This window comes from Tripterygium wilfordii, chromosome 4, assembly GCF_013401445.1.
Source record: "Tripterygium wilfordii isolate XIE 37 chromosome 4, ASM1340144v1, whole genome shotgun sequence".
Taxonomy (NCBI): Eukaryota; Viridiplantae; Streptophyta; class Magnoliopsida; order Celastrales; family Celastraceae; genus Tripterygium; species Tripterygium wilfordii.
In genome coordinates this window covers 5,032,226-5,045,171 of record NC_052235.1, presented here as the reverse complement: position 1 = coordinate 5,045,171, position 12,946 = coordinate 5,032,226, and the positions used below count along the sequence as shown (strand labels likewise).

The 12,946-nt window shown below is 38.2% G+C and overlaps 2 protein-coding genes across 3 annotated transcripts; both read left to right on the top strand.

The window, feature by feature from the left end:
* Window positions 1-837: 837 nt before the first annotated feature.
* On the top strand, window positions 838-7,085 carry LOC119997301 (DEAD-box ATP-dependent RNA helicase 37-like). 2 transcript variants are annotated; one of them, XM_038844214.1, is made up of 7 exons: window positions 838-1,021; window positions 1,491-2,398; window positions 2,489-2,572; window positions 3,327-3,569; window positions 3,888-4,055; window positions 4,273-4,386; window positions 5,779-6,267. In XM_038844214.1, the coding sequence occupies exons 2-7, from the start codon at window positions 1,649-1,651 to the stop codon at window positions 6,265-6,267; spliced, it is 1,848 nt and encodes a 615-aa protein (XP_038700142.1). In that variant the 5' UTR covers window positions 838-1,021; window positions 1,491-1,648. The 2 variants fall into 2 exon arrangements, with proteins under 2 accessions (XP_038700142.1, XP_038700143.1); XM_038844215.1 differs by lacking the exon at window positions 838-1,021 and having other exon boundaries at window positions 1,649-2,398; window positions 5,779-7,085.
* A 695-nt stretch (window positions 7,086-7,780) lies between these two features.
* On the top strand, window positions 7,781-11,349 carry LOC119997924 (F-box/kelch-repeat protein At1g55270-like). The gene is given in 3 exon segments (XM_038845157.1): window positions 7,781-8,180; window positions 9,529-10,107; window positions 10,109-11,349. Coding segments are annotated over 3 exon segments (1,317 nt in total). The 5' UTR covers window positions 7,781-8,114; the 3' UTR covers window positions 10,781-11,349.
* The last annotated feature ends 1,597 nt before the right edge of the window (window positions 11,350-12,946 follow it).

Sequence of the window (12,946 nt, the reverse complement as noted above, 5' to 3'; positions counted from 1 at the left end):
TGGATCGACTTTGTTTAATTGGATTAGGCAGAGGCCGAACTTTTAAAAAATTGGATTGGGCTATGCCCAAAAGACTTAATTGGCCTTGATTTGGTTGTATTATGTTTTGATGGTCCCCATCTAAAAGTTAATTCTTGCTAATTAAGAACTATGTTAAAATAAGGATGATTTCCCATTGTCAGCCAATTTGATTTTTCTTCCTTTTATAGGCAACTTAATTTCATATACAATAAGGATGATTACATGAAATTGAAGCATAGTGTCTCCCAACAAATTTTCCGTTCGTAAGGGTAGAAAAACAAACATATATTTTTCTTATAAGGTGTAGGGTTGAGAAACATATATTAATTTCCTAAACTACTAATGATATATCATGAAAAACAACCAAACTTTTGCAAAAAATCCACATTTTAATGGTAATTAATTAAAGTCAATGCTTTGTACTAAGACTAGTCTCTTTGAATAACACAAAGAAAATCGCATTAGCCAATTTTAAAATTTCTTTTAAAATTTTGTTTACAATCGCATAAACAGTACAAAAAAGGTATTGAACGAGTTTGGATTGTTTTTCTCAAATAATATTGAGAAATATGTTTGTACTCACTTTGTAGTTTGAATTCAACATTGAACATATGTATGCGTAATACAATCGATTACCTTGGTCAGCCTTGAACTTCTTTTCCTTCTTTTGTCCATTTTTTTTTTTTTTACAGATTCGACGAATTTGATTTGAAAAAAAAAAAAAGAAAAAGAAAGTGAGAAGAAAATAAATAGAAAAGAAAGAGGGAAAAAAAAGGCGCACAAAAGAGGAGAAAGAACTAGTATTTAATTATTTATGTTCATAGAGAGAGAAGGAAAAAGTTTATAGAGAGAGAAAACAGCAGATATTTTTGTGTTGGCGGATACTTAACATACACGGAGTCGCGCATATAAGGGTTTTTAGTTTCTTCCATTCTGGATCTTCAACAACAACACACATCGCTTCGATTGTTAGGGTTTTGTTGTCGTGCTGCTTCATCAGGTTGGTTCCTTGTCTCTTTCTCCGTGCGTGTGGATATGCATGAATCTCTGGATGTTCATATTTTGCGCCCAAGTGTTCAAGACGGGTTAGGTTTTGTGATTTTTTTTTGGTGAGAGAAGTTGTTGCATTCCTTTATGGTGTGGATTGCGTTTAGCTGCCTTAGCAGATCAGGTTGGATTTGACGTTTGTTTGGCTGTGCACAAATTGCATGACTCCTGAAGAAAAATTTGACGCTTTTTTTGCTTTCTCTCTTCTTCTTTTCTGTGGAGGAAGCGAGTTTGTTCTGTGTTTTTCATTGTACTTTTTCAATTACCGGGACTTTTATTACGTTTTTTGATATCCAAGAGGAGCCTAAGTACTGTTTTTTGTTTTCTATTGCTGTATTTGTCACGATGGAATTGTTTTTTATTGCTGTATTTGTCATGATGGAATCGGAATGGATGATTTTCTGATCATGTTTTTGACGCAGATACCTGTCACGATTTGATTATCAAAGATTAGAACCATTTCGAATAGCTGGAGCTTTTCATTTCTGGGATTGGAAGAAAGTTATTGTTCTTTGAGCTTTCTGAGGTTCAAGTTTGATTGAATTTTCAAGTGACCGTGGAGGGGAATTCCAATTTGACCATGACAACTTCATGGGCGGATATGGCTGCAAACTCTGGGACTAATAATGCTGCTCCTGGGTCTGCAAACAACGGGGGTATTAGTAACACTTCTGCACTTGCACGATCGGCATATGTTCCTCCCCATCTCCGCAATCGGCCAGCCTCTTCAGACCCACCTGCTCCGGCTTACTCTGGGCCTGCCTCAACTAATGATCGAGCTGGGTATGGTGGACCTCGTTGGGCTGGTTCCAAAAATGATTTTCGTTCTGGGTATGGAGGTGGTCGAGTAGGAGGATGGGGTAACAGAGGTGGTGGCTGGGACCGTGGGAGAGAGAGGGAAGCTAACCCATTTGGTGATGATGACGAAACAGAGGAGGTTTTCAGTGAGCAGGAGAACACTGGGATTAACTTTGATGCATATGAGGATATTCCGGTGGATACCAGTGGGGATAACGTACCTCCACCTGTGAATACATTTGCAGAGATTGACCTTGGGGAAGCACTCAATCTGAACATCCGGAGGTGCAAGTATGTCAAACCGACGCCCGTGCAGCGGAATGCCATCCCAATATCTCTTGCGGGGCGGGATTTGATGGCATGTGCCCAGACTGGTTCTGGCAAGACAGCTGCTTTCTGTTTCCCAATTATCAGCGGAATTATGAAGGGACAGGGACAGGGACAGAGCACACATAATAGACCATTACGGGGGTCGCGCACAGCATTCCCGCTTGCTCTCATTCTTTCTCCAACTCGGGAGCTTTCTTGCCAAGTTGGTTCATTTGTTGTTTATTGTATGATACATTCTATTTTATGCAACTTCTATGATCATGAATTTAGTATATTGCTCTGTGGCTTGCAGATACATGAGGAAGCTAAGAAGTTCTCATACCAAACTGGGGTCAGGGTGGTTGTTGCTTATGGAGGAGCTCCTATTAATCAGCAGGTTTGTTCTAGACTTAATCTTTCAACTAATTTACTTGATTTCACGATTATGATATGTTTCGTCATGAATTGATTATAGTTTTGCATCTTATGTTGTCAATTCAAGATATAAGGTTTGTATACTTAGTAACTTGGTCTTTGCATTGTGAGAAAAGCATTATGACCTCATTTTGGAGTGGAATACTGTTTTTCAGTCACTGCATCAACTAGGTCAAATTGTTGAGGTTGATGTTGTCTTAGCTGTTCTAGTGACAAGCTGTTATTTACATGTTTGGGGTAAAGGATTTGATGGTGATGATTATGCTGTGTAAGAGTATTATTGATGCTTGTTATACTTGCTTATTGACAGCCTAATACAGCTCTCAGTGACTTTTTTCTGGAAACATTATTTCCGTCCTCTTAATGTTTGACATCCCGGTATGAAATATAGTGTTTAATTGAATGCTTCTTAATGTTTGGCATCTCGATATTCCAATTGGTTTATTTAGAACCTTTTTATTAATCTAGATTTGGAGGTAATGGTTATGGATCAGTCATGAGACACTTTGCAATTACAGCAATTAATAAAGCTCCATATCTTTTGTTTTTATGCGACACTTCTGTGGCTGGATTTCTCTTCATCCTATTTCTAACTTTAAGTGCCTATTTCAATTGTATGCTTGAATGATCCTACCTATTAATTTTCATTTAGCAGCATGTCACTGTAATTCTAGATTTATTTGTCTACTACCAGTGATTTTTTAATATATGGGCAGCTGCGAGACCTGGAGAGAGGTGTTGATATCCTAGTTGCAACTCCTGGAAGATTGGTGGATTTGTTGGAGAGGGCTAGAGTTTCTTTACAAATGATCAGGTATCTAGCTCTGGATGAGGCAGATCGAATGTTGGATATGGGTTTTGAGCCTCAAATTAGAAAAATTGTGCAACATTCTGACATGCCTCCGCAAGGTGTCAGACAAACAATGTTGTTCAGTGCTACCTTTCCAAAAGAGATACAGGTTTGTTTTCCCACTTGTGAAGGTCTTTAATCATGTTTCTTATTGTAGATTAGGTATATTTTTGATAAAGTACTATTTCCTTTTCATGTGTTATGGAAAATACATTTAGTTACTAGAAAAGACTTATAATCAATTATTACTTTTTGCTGTTAATATCTTTTAGGAATTTTATTTACTAATATTGGGGGCTGGAGAGTTTATTTACAACAGAATTGTCTTAAAGTCCTTCATTTAATCTCTATACAAGGTCAAATTTGATGAGTTTTGCTCTAGATATTTAAAAATATAATTCTATGAGAACCGTTTGTTGTCATCCAGAGACTGGCATCTGATTTTCTTTCAAATTACATTTTCTTGGCTGTTGGACGAGTGGGTTCAAGTACTGATTTGATCGTCCAAAGAGTTGAATTTGTTCATGAGTCGGACAAAAGGAGTCATCTCATGGACCTTCTTCATGCACAGAGGACAAATGGTGTCCAGGGCAAGGTATGCTAGAAAATGCCATATTTATCTCTCTATATTGTGACGTTTTGGGGTGTGGGTGATTTCGGGTCCTTTGCTTGCTAGTTGTTTTCAGAATGATGGCTATTATTTTTTTTATTTGATCACTTATGTTTCTCAGGTAAAAAATTGATTGGGTTATTTATCTTCATCTTGTTTGTTAATTTTTTTGACTCTTACTCTTGGATTCTTGATTTTGCAGCAATCTTTGACATTAGTTTTTGTGGAGACAAAGAAGGGAGCAGATTCACTTGAACATTGGTTGTCAGTTAATGGTTTCCCTGCTACTACTATTCATGGTGATAGATCGCAACAGGTATTCTTTTCTTCATCTTTTGAAGGTTTTGCTATGGATTCATCCCTTTTCTGCTTATTTCTGATGTTGGTGTCATCTTGTACTGTCTATGAGTTTGAGCACTTGCATCTATTCATGGAGCAATAATTTATTCCTAGTCAGAGTTCATACGTTCTCTTCATAGTTCTGATGTGGTTTCCACGGAAAACAGATATTTTCATTTGATTTGATTTTATGGATCATATGAAGTGCGCCTTATATGCATGTCTCTGAGATCCAAAGGTTTTGGAGAAATGCTGAGGCACTGAGGAAGGGTTTTTCGGATGGGGTGGAAGCCTTCTTACTTCAGCAAGCTAATTGTTCCAGTGATATGTTTTTTTGCAGCTTGTTTATCCTACATTGACTTTCTAACCTTTTGTGTAGTTACTCTGATTTCACACTACCTTTCTGTCAGTATTCATCTTGTATGAAATGGAAGGGAAATGAGTCCTTTGTTATTGTGCTACCATATGACACTCACTTCCTGAAAGAATAAAAATGTGTGAAGATTGTTCTGTTGTGATTAAAGTCTTGCTGCTACATTTTTGCCTTTTAAAACGCATGAGAAATATGTTCATTTGGTTGACTGAACTTGAGATGGGTTAACAGAGACTCAAGTTAGAGCCCGGTTCAATATGCTTCTTCCAAACTTGTTAATAGTAGGTTGCCTCACTTTCATCCGACGTTTGTGGTGATCTTAATTGTGTGTAGTTGAGAATGTTGCAGAAGTTGTTTCCTAAATTTATAGACTTATGAACTAGTGATTGCCCTGGGTGTTAGACAAGGAAATAATTATCGTTGAGGAGCACCACTGATTCAGTGGTTGGCTCTTCACCACCACCCGGTCCCAAGGGGAAAGGTTAATATGGAATTAAATCAGGATTTCTCTAACCGATACTTGATTCTAATTTATGTAACATCTCTCTTCCCAATACTGCCTTTCTGTTGCTAGAGTCATGACTTTTAGTACATCTTCTTACCTCACCATCCCCCTCCTTAATTGCTGTCTTATGTTTAGTAGACATCCCAGACAATGAGTCTTTAATCCAACCAGCTGGGTTTGGAGCAATGTTTTTGTAGATGCTTGTGTAAGATGTCTTGAGCGAGGCTTGCTAGGCTTCTTGATTAAACAACTAAGTGCCATGGCATTTGAGCCCCTTTGTATGTGTCGGGCAGCCATGCTACCATGCGATGTTGTTCCGTCTATATTGCTTAACATTGTGAATTGTTCTTCAGTTCTGCCTGCCATGATTCTGTTGATTGAGTTAATTGTTCCAGGACTTAGTTTAACAGCTTCTACGTTGCGTGGGTGTTGCGGTGCAGATCAGTTGTCTGCTTCTTACATCTCTAGGTTCTTATTCATATATGTTGCAGGAAAGAGAACAAGCATTGCGGTCATTTAAAACTGGCATCACACCAATTTTGGTGGCAACGGATGTGGCAGCACGTGGTCTTGACATTCCCCACGTTGCTCATGTGGTGAACTTTGATCTACCAAATGACATTGATGATTATGTCCATCGAATTGGTCGAACAGGGAGAGCTGGTAAAACAGGCTTGGCTACTGCCTTCTTCAACGAGAACAATGGATCGCTGGCAAAATCATTATCTGATCTAATGCTAGAGGCGAATCAAGAAGTACCTGCTTGGTTATCTCGGTTTGCAGTGCGCTCTTATGGCGGAGGGAGGAATCGTCGTTCAGGGGGAGGCCGGTTCGGCAGCCGTGACTTTCGAAGGGACTCTTCTTTCACTAAGGGTGGTTCAGATTACTATGGTGGAGGCTACAGCAGTGGCAGTGGATTGGGGGCTTCTAGTGGTTACGGAGGAGGGTATGGCCCAGGGGTTACCAGTGCGTGGGATTAATAACTGAACATTCTACATACTTAGTGTCTAGTGATTGCAGACTATTCCCCCTTTCATAGGGGATACTTTTGGGGTTTTCTTTTTTCTTTTTTTCTCCTCTGTGCCTTTTAGTTAGTGTTTCAGTGTTACTACAGTCATTGCGGGTGAGGGAGGGGATAATGTAAGTTTGGGGTGGTTGCAGGAACATACGCGTTGAATGTTGGTAGGTTATGGGGAAACAGTTCTAACAGAATAGGGGTTACTTTGTGTTCTGGCTCTCTCCTGAGTCTTGATTTTTTTTTTCCAACTATTTCCTTCAGTTTGCTGGGTGATGGTGGGTTGTGTAGGATGTGTACAGTGGGAGAGGGAGTGCGTTCTTTCGGCTGCTGCATCCTTTTCAATCTCATAGGCGTGTTTTTCAACCCATTTTATCGGGATATAACCATTGGGGTATCTGATCCTTGACAGAGTTCCTTTGAAGTTTACTTTCTCCTCAATGAAGTAAAGTCTTTTATATATTGAAATAAACTTGGAATTTCTGTGCCCTTTTGAGATGAAAGTTTTGCTGTAGGCGATGAATGCGAATTGGGTGAACACTGGACCTTAAATTGATGGATCTCTTTACCAATTTATTTAACATCCAAGTAGAAGATACTGAAGCATGCGGTGGGCTGGGGTTGCTTTTCTATTTTGCTGTCTCTTGAGGATTCATCTGATTTATTGACATTAATGTATTTATCACTATGTTAATGTACACGGTAGTAGTATATTTTGATGATGGTTGTGCGGAGGTATTTGACAATTCTTTGAATCATCAGGAGTTTGACGTTTGCAGATGATCCAAAAGAGCAAGTATAACTACACTATCGTTGCATCATTTTGTGGCATAGATAAATAGTCATAGTCAGCTTTATTAATGTTTTGATTGCATATATGTTTACACCATCGAAGTTAATATCATCATCACCGTGACAATTCACTCCTTAATAGTCATAGATGATTTTATTTATTGGATATAATTAGTCATAGACTTAGTGATTATGTGCCAACTTATTTAATGTGGAGTCCACAAATACATTTTCAGTTTCAGATGTGTTGATTTAATACAACAAATGATGATTATTTTAATAATTAGTACTGGAACTTCATTAGAAATTATAATAATTGGATCTCGTGGGCTTATCATCACAAATTACACAAGCTAAGTTTTGATGTTTTATTTAATCATTTTTATTTGCAAAAATATATATATATATATTTTTTTTATACGCAAATAACCTTGAAAATTAATTTAGCAATCGTATTTATCACGTTCTTCTCACGTGCCTTTTGGAAAAAGAAAGAAAGAAAAAGTAGTGTGATTCAATTCACAAAAACCAAAAACTCGTAATCAATCACCCACTTCCTCTTCTCTCTCATATTCATCTTAAATGTGTTTGACCCGGCCACGACACTACACCAGAGTTGAAAATCACAACTTTATTATAAAACTAAATCATTTAATAGACCGCATTAAACTATATTATTTCAATAATTTCATTCAAGCCCTTTCGTCCGTAGAGTTCTGTTCTGTTGTGTAGACTGTGGAGAGAGAAAGTGTATGAGAGGTGCACTCACGTTTTGTACTTGCAACTCGTAAAGAGCTTCTTGTTGGTTTTTTGGGATGCTTTTGTTTGCATTTGAAGAGATTTGTACATTAAAGAAAAGGAAAAGACAACAACAAAAACCGAGTATCTTTTTTCAATGGTTGCTCGGCTTGCTCAGATTTAGGTGTTGAATTTCAATTAGTTTTCGATCTGGATTTCTAATTAAGCCTCTGTTAGGCCTGATTTTGCTGCAGCTTATCTATGAATCATAGCTTCTGACAGATGGAACAATCCGTTCAACAGCGATCTTCAAATGCTCATAGGGGATTTCGAGTTCAAGCTCCGCTGGTAAGCTTTCTTGATCTTTTAGTCTCTCTCTTGCAAAGTGTTGTTGTTTCTCGGAATTGTTTGGGTTTTCCATCATTTGAATTTCAGATGGGTTTTTTTTAGCTATATTGGTTTCATTCTTCTAGAGCTGACAAATTGTTTAATTTTCCGTCACCAAATGTGGTGTCTAAAAGAAAATTTTCAGAACATATAACAAGAATTTCCGTTCGGAATTTCCTCTCTCCGTTGTTTGCATTTTGGATTCTTGGGTTTTTGCTTGTATCTGATTTTGAACATGCATCTACTAGAACGGCTGGTGAATTATGCATTCTGGATGGAGGTTTGTGGAGCTTTTTTTTATGATAATTTATGATTGAGAAATGCTGGGGCGTTTTCATTTCTTGCAAATTTTATTGGGTTATTTCCTTTTACTAGTTCTGTTAGAATCCCTGGTAAAATCCTTCTCAAATTAGAAGTCCCTTATGCAGATTTGTGATTTTGCCCTGTTTTCTATGTCCATGATTGCAATGAACATGACTAATACTGCATTTGAGTGCCAATTATTATTTGAAATTTTGAACCGATGATTTTTAGAAAGAGTTCAATACGAAGCATAACTTGTGCATGCTATGGTAAATAAGCTCAGAAGGCTATGTTGGTTATGTAGGATATCTTTTTGTTCATGGTTTTGTATACGTGTGTTGTTGATAACTCTTTGCTACTTGTCCACTGGCTACTTTATTTTTGCTTCATATGCTAGCTTGATTATTTACATGATCAGGCAATGCATCATCTTGAGCTGAAGCCATTTTTCCAAGGAGTATAGTGCTGAATGTAAGGCCAACTTTCTAAAGATGGTGATGACTATATTTTGGCCTTCTGTGTTTTGAAATTGTCAGTTGTATTCGTTTTGATTAGTTTTCTTTAAAGGGAACAAGGCGGACTGAAAGGGAAAAAATTAGTTTTTGTTTTCAAATTTCAGTCCGCCTTGTTCCCTTTGAAGAAAATTAATCAAAATGAATACAATTGACAAGTTCATAACACAGAAGGGAAAAATTAGTTTTTCGTTTTTCAAATTTCAATGGAGAAAAGTTTAGGTTTTTCTAAGATCTCAGTATTGTGGTTCAAGAGGCAGAACACACAATTCTGAGAGCGAGAGTACATCCAAACCTCTTAAAAATATACAAATTGGGAAAGTAAAAATATAATAGGATTGATATCTTTTGGAAGGCTGCATGCCCTGAGCTTAGATGAGGATTTGTTTGACAGTTTGTTCTCTCACATACATGCAGTTCACCTTACATTCTACTGACTACTTCAGTGGGAAACTGCTTTTATAGATCACATTCTAAAATTGATTGTTTTACAGGTTGATTCTGTATCCTGTTACTGCAAGGTAGATGCTGGCCTGAAAACAGTTGCTGAGGCAAGGAAATTTGTCCCAGGGTCAAAACTCTGCATCCAGCCTGATATTAATCCTAATGCACACAAGAGCAAAAACTCACGTAGGGAGAGAAGCAGAGTCCAGGCTCCACTTCTGCCTGGCCTTCCTGATGACCTTGCCATTGCATGTCTGATCCGGGTTCCCCGTGCTGAACATCGCAAGCTTCGTCTAGTTTGTAAGAGATGGTATCGACTACTGGCTGGCAACTTCTTTTATTCACTTCGGAAAAGTCTTGGTATGGCGGAAGAGTGGGTTTATATTGTCAAGAGAGACCGTGATGGAAAGATCTCGTGGAATGCTTTTGATCCCATGAGTCAGCTCTGGCAGCCACTTCCACCAGTCCCCAGGGAGTACTCTGAGGCCCTTGGCTTTGGTTGTGCTGTTCTGAGTGGTTGCCACTTGTACTTATTTGGAGGGAAGGATCCACTAAGGGGTTCTATGAGACGAGTCATTTTCTACAGTGCCCGAACAAACAAATGGCACAGGGCTCCCGATATGCTTCGAAAAACGTCATTTCTTTGGCTCATGTGTCATTAACAACTGCCTTTATGTGGCTGGAGGAGAATGCGAAGGAATCCAGAGGACACTCCGTTCTGCTGAAGTATATGATCCAAACAAGAACCGTTGGAGCTTTATTTCTGATATGAGCACAGCTATGGTTCCCTTTATCGGTGTCATTTACGAGGGAAAGTGGTTTCTAAAAGGTCTTGGTTCCCACCGTGAGGTCATGAGTGAAGCCTATGATCCTGATGCCAATACCTGGACTCCAATCAATGATGGAATGGTTGCTGGGTGGCGCAACCCCAGCATATCTCTAAATGGACGACTCTATGCATTGGATTGCCGGGATGGGTGCAAGCTTAGAATTTATGATGGAGCAACAGATTCATGGAACAGATTTATAGATAGCAAGCTCCACCTTGGGAGCTCCCATTCTTTGGAGGCTGCTGCTCTTGTCCCTCTTAATGGGAAGCTTTGCATTGTTCGTAACAACATGAGCATCAGTATGGTTGACGTTTCAAGCCCTGACAAACAAGTAGAGAGTAACCCTCACCTATGGGAAAATATTGCAGGGAGAGGACATTTTAGGACTCTTGTGACAAATTTATGGTCAAGTATAGCAGGCCGAAGCAGTTTGAAAAGTCACATTGTGCACTGTCAGGTGCTTCAGGCATGACAACCAGAATTCATTTGCTCATGTTTTTCGTAGACTACTGGGAATTATCTTGGTTAAACTGTCTGTTTATACATCAGGGAGATTGAATCAATAGTGAACTTCCTGGGGAGTGGATCCTCTGATGTTCATAATGAATTGTTAAAAATGACGAATATACTGGTGGATTGGTTTCTCAATTTAAAAAAAAAAAACGCAGATAAATTGGAATGCTCATCTTGTTTTGGAGAAATGATGGGAACAAGATGGCGCCTTTCATGTTGGTCAAGAAGTATTGACAAGTTGCCAATGGACTGTTGATTTCGGCAATAAAACTGTGAGGCCATTTCTTTTACATAAGTGAAATATAGCAGATACCTGTAAATCTTGTCCTTTGCTCTTGGGCAATGTCTTTTCTTGGGTTCCTGCCTTAGTAGTATGTAATCTCCTTAGTTGCTCTATGAATGTACATGTGTTTATTTCGGATGAGCTAGTTTACGTCTATATTACACTTGGTTAGTGAAAAAAATCAAATCTTTGTTATTACCCTTGTTTTTAGTACTCCATGGCTGATAGTGGCCAGTGTTACTGCATCTTTGTTATATCTTATGAGCCCTTGAAATTCTGAAGAGAGAGTATGAACTACAATATCTGTCTCCTTCTAGAACAAGGATTGAGTTAGTACTTAGTACACTTATTATAGCGATGACAGTTGTGGCCTGGCCATTATGTACAATAATAGATTTTATCTTTAAGCATTAGCATCTATAGAATGAATGAATGTATGTGTATTACATGTTCCTCAGCTTCAGGCAACCATCTTCATCGACTTGTCCTGCTTATATTTGAGCTGGTTGTGGAAGTGCTTGATGAAAGCATCCACTAATTCATTTATGTCTCCCTTTTCTTTTCCCATACGCAATTGCTTCACTGTCTTTTCTTTCCTTCTTGGCTTGATCTCCTTGTCATTAGTCTGATGGCCGTCGTGAATCGGGACTTCTCTGTAGATTTCCATTTAGACTGCCTGTTTGGCTTGAGTGGGACAAAGGAGGAGAGGTGAGTATGAACAATGAAGGTTTCAGGTATGCTTAAGAGCTGAATTTTTTGTTCAACAAGAAGTTGTATTTATATGTTTACAGTAGCTATACTCAGAGGCATGTGTTTTTCGTGGCTGAAACCACAACGAAAGAACTGAAAACTGGGAAAGATGTGTGCGTGGGCGTGCGGGGGGGCGGGGGGGGGGGGGGGTGTCAGAAAGTGTGTGCATATGCTTGTTGTTCGGCTGAATGTAGAGGATGGTGAATTAAGTGCATATAATAGATTAATCATTAAGTGCTTCACTAACTGTGACAAGATTCTTTTTAGACTTTGTTACGTCACGTTTTACAAAGAATCAAGCTCTCTGATTCGCATTAGATGCATATTAAGGCCTCTACTATATTTTTAGGGAGAATCTAAGCTAAGTCTTAAAGCACAGTTATAGATTGGCTGCTTCTTTTTGATAACCGATAGCGACACTATATATATAATATGCCATTTGAACATTCGATATGCGCCTAAATTTAGGATGTCAAGCTTGTGAGTACAAAATTTTTTCACCTCCATATTGACCATTTCTAAGCATATGATTCCTTGTCATTCAAAGCATTTTTGGGTTAATTGGGTTGGAGTGACTCACTTGCATTGAGTTTATTGTTGGAACTTAGAAATGACCTATTTTACTTATTTGCAGTATAATTTCCATAACATTTTTATATTGTATGCAACATTATTTTGAGACCAACTAATAAGGTTTATAATATTGATGATTTAATAGCAAATTGGTCGTTGATTCTAGTTAGGCAGTCTAGTCATAATTTGATTTTTATAATGTGTATGATTAGAGCGGTTGATTCTTTATTATTCTCCAAACAACTATACTAAAGTTAGATTTCAAAGGTTTCACTCACTTTCACACCCTTTGACAGTTGAAAAGTTGCCATTCTTGACTGAAGGGCTCAATCCAACATCACAGGCAAGTAGCCATCCCTCATTCCCTTGTGTTTTGGATCAGAAATATATTATGCTTGGGGAGGAGGGTTGAGTTTGGCATTCACGCCCAATCCATAACAAATTACATACAAAGAAAATATTTATCTTAACTTATTCACATATATATAATAGAAACCATGAGATTTACATAATTTGCCT

Excerpts from the sequence above, each read along its gene's own strand:
- LOC119997301 (XM_038844215.1), top strand. The coding sequence starts at position 1,649 with ATGACAACTTCATGGGCGGATATGGCTGCAAACTCTGGGACTAATAAT. Across the intron at positions 2,399-2,488 it reads CTCGGGAGCTTTCTTGCCAA|ATACATGAGGAAGCTAAGAA; the intron begins GTTGGTTCATTT and ends TGTGGCTTGCAG. Across the intron at positions 4,056-4,272 it reads CAAATGGTGTCCAGGGCAAG|CAATCTTTGACATTAGTTTT; the intron begins GTATGCTAGAAA and ends TTGATTTTGCAG.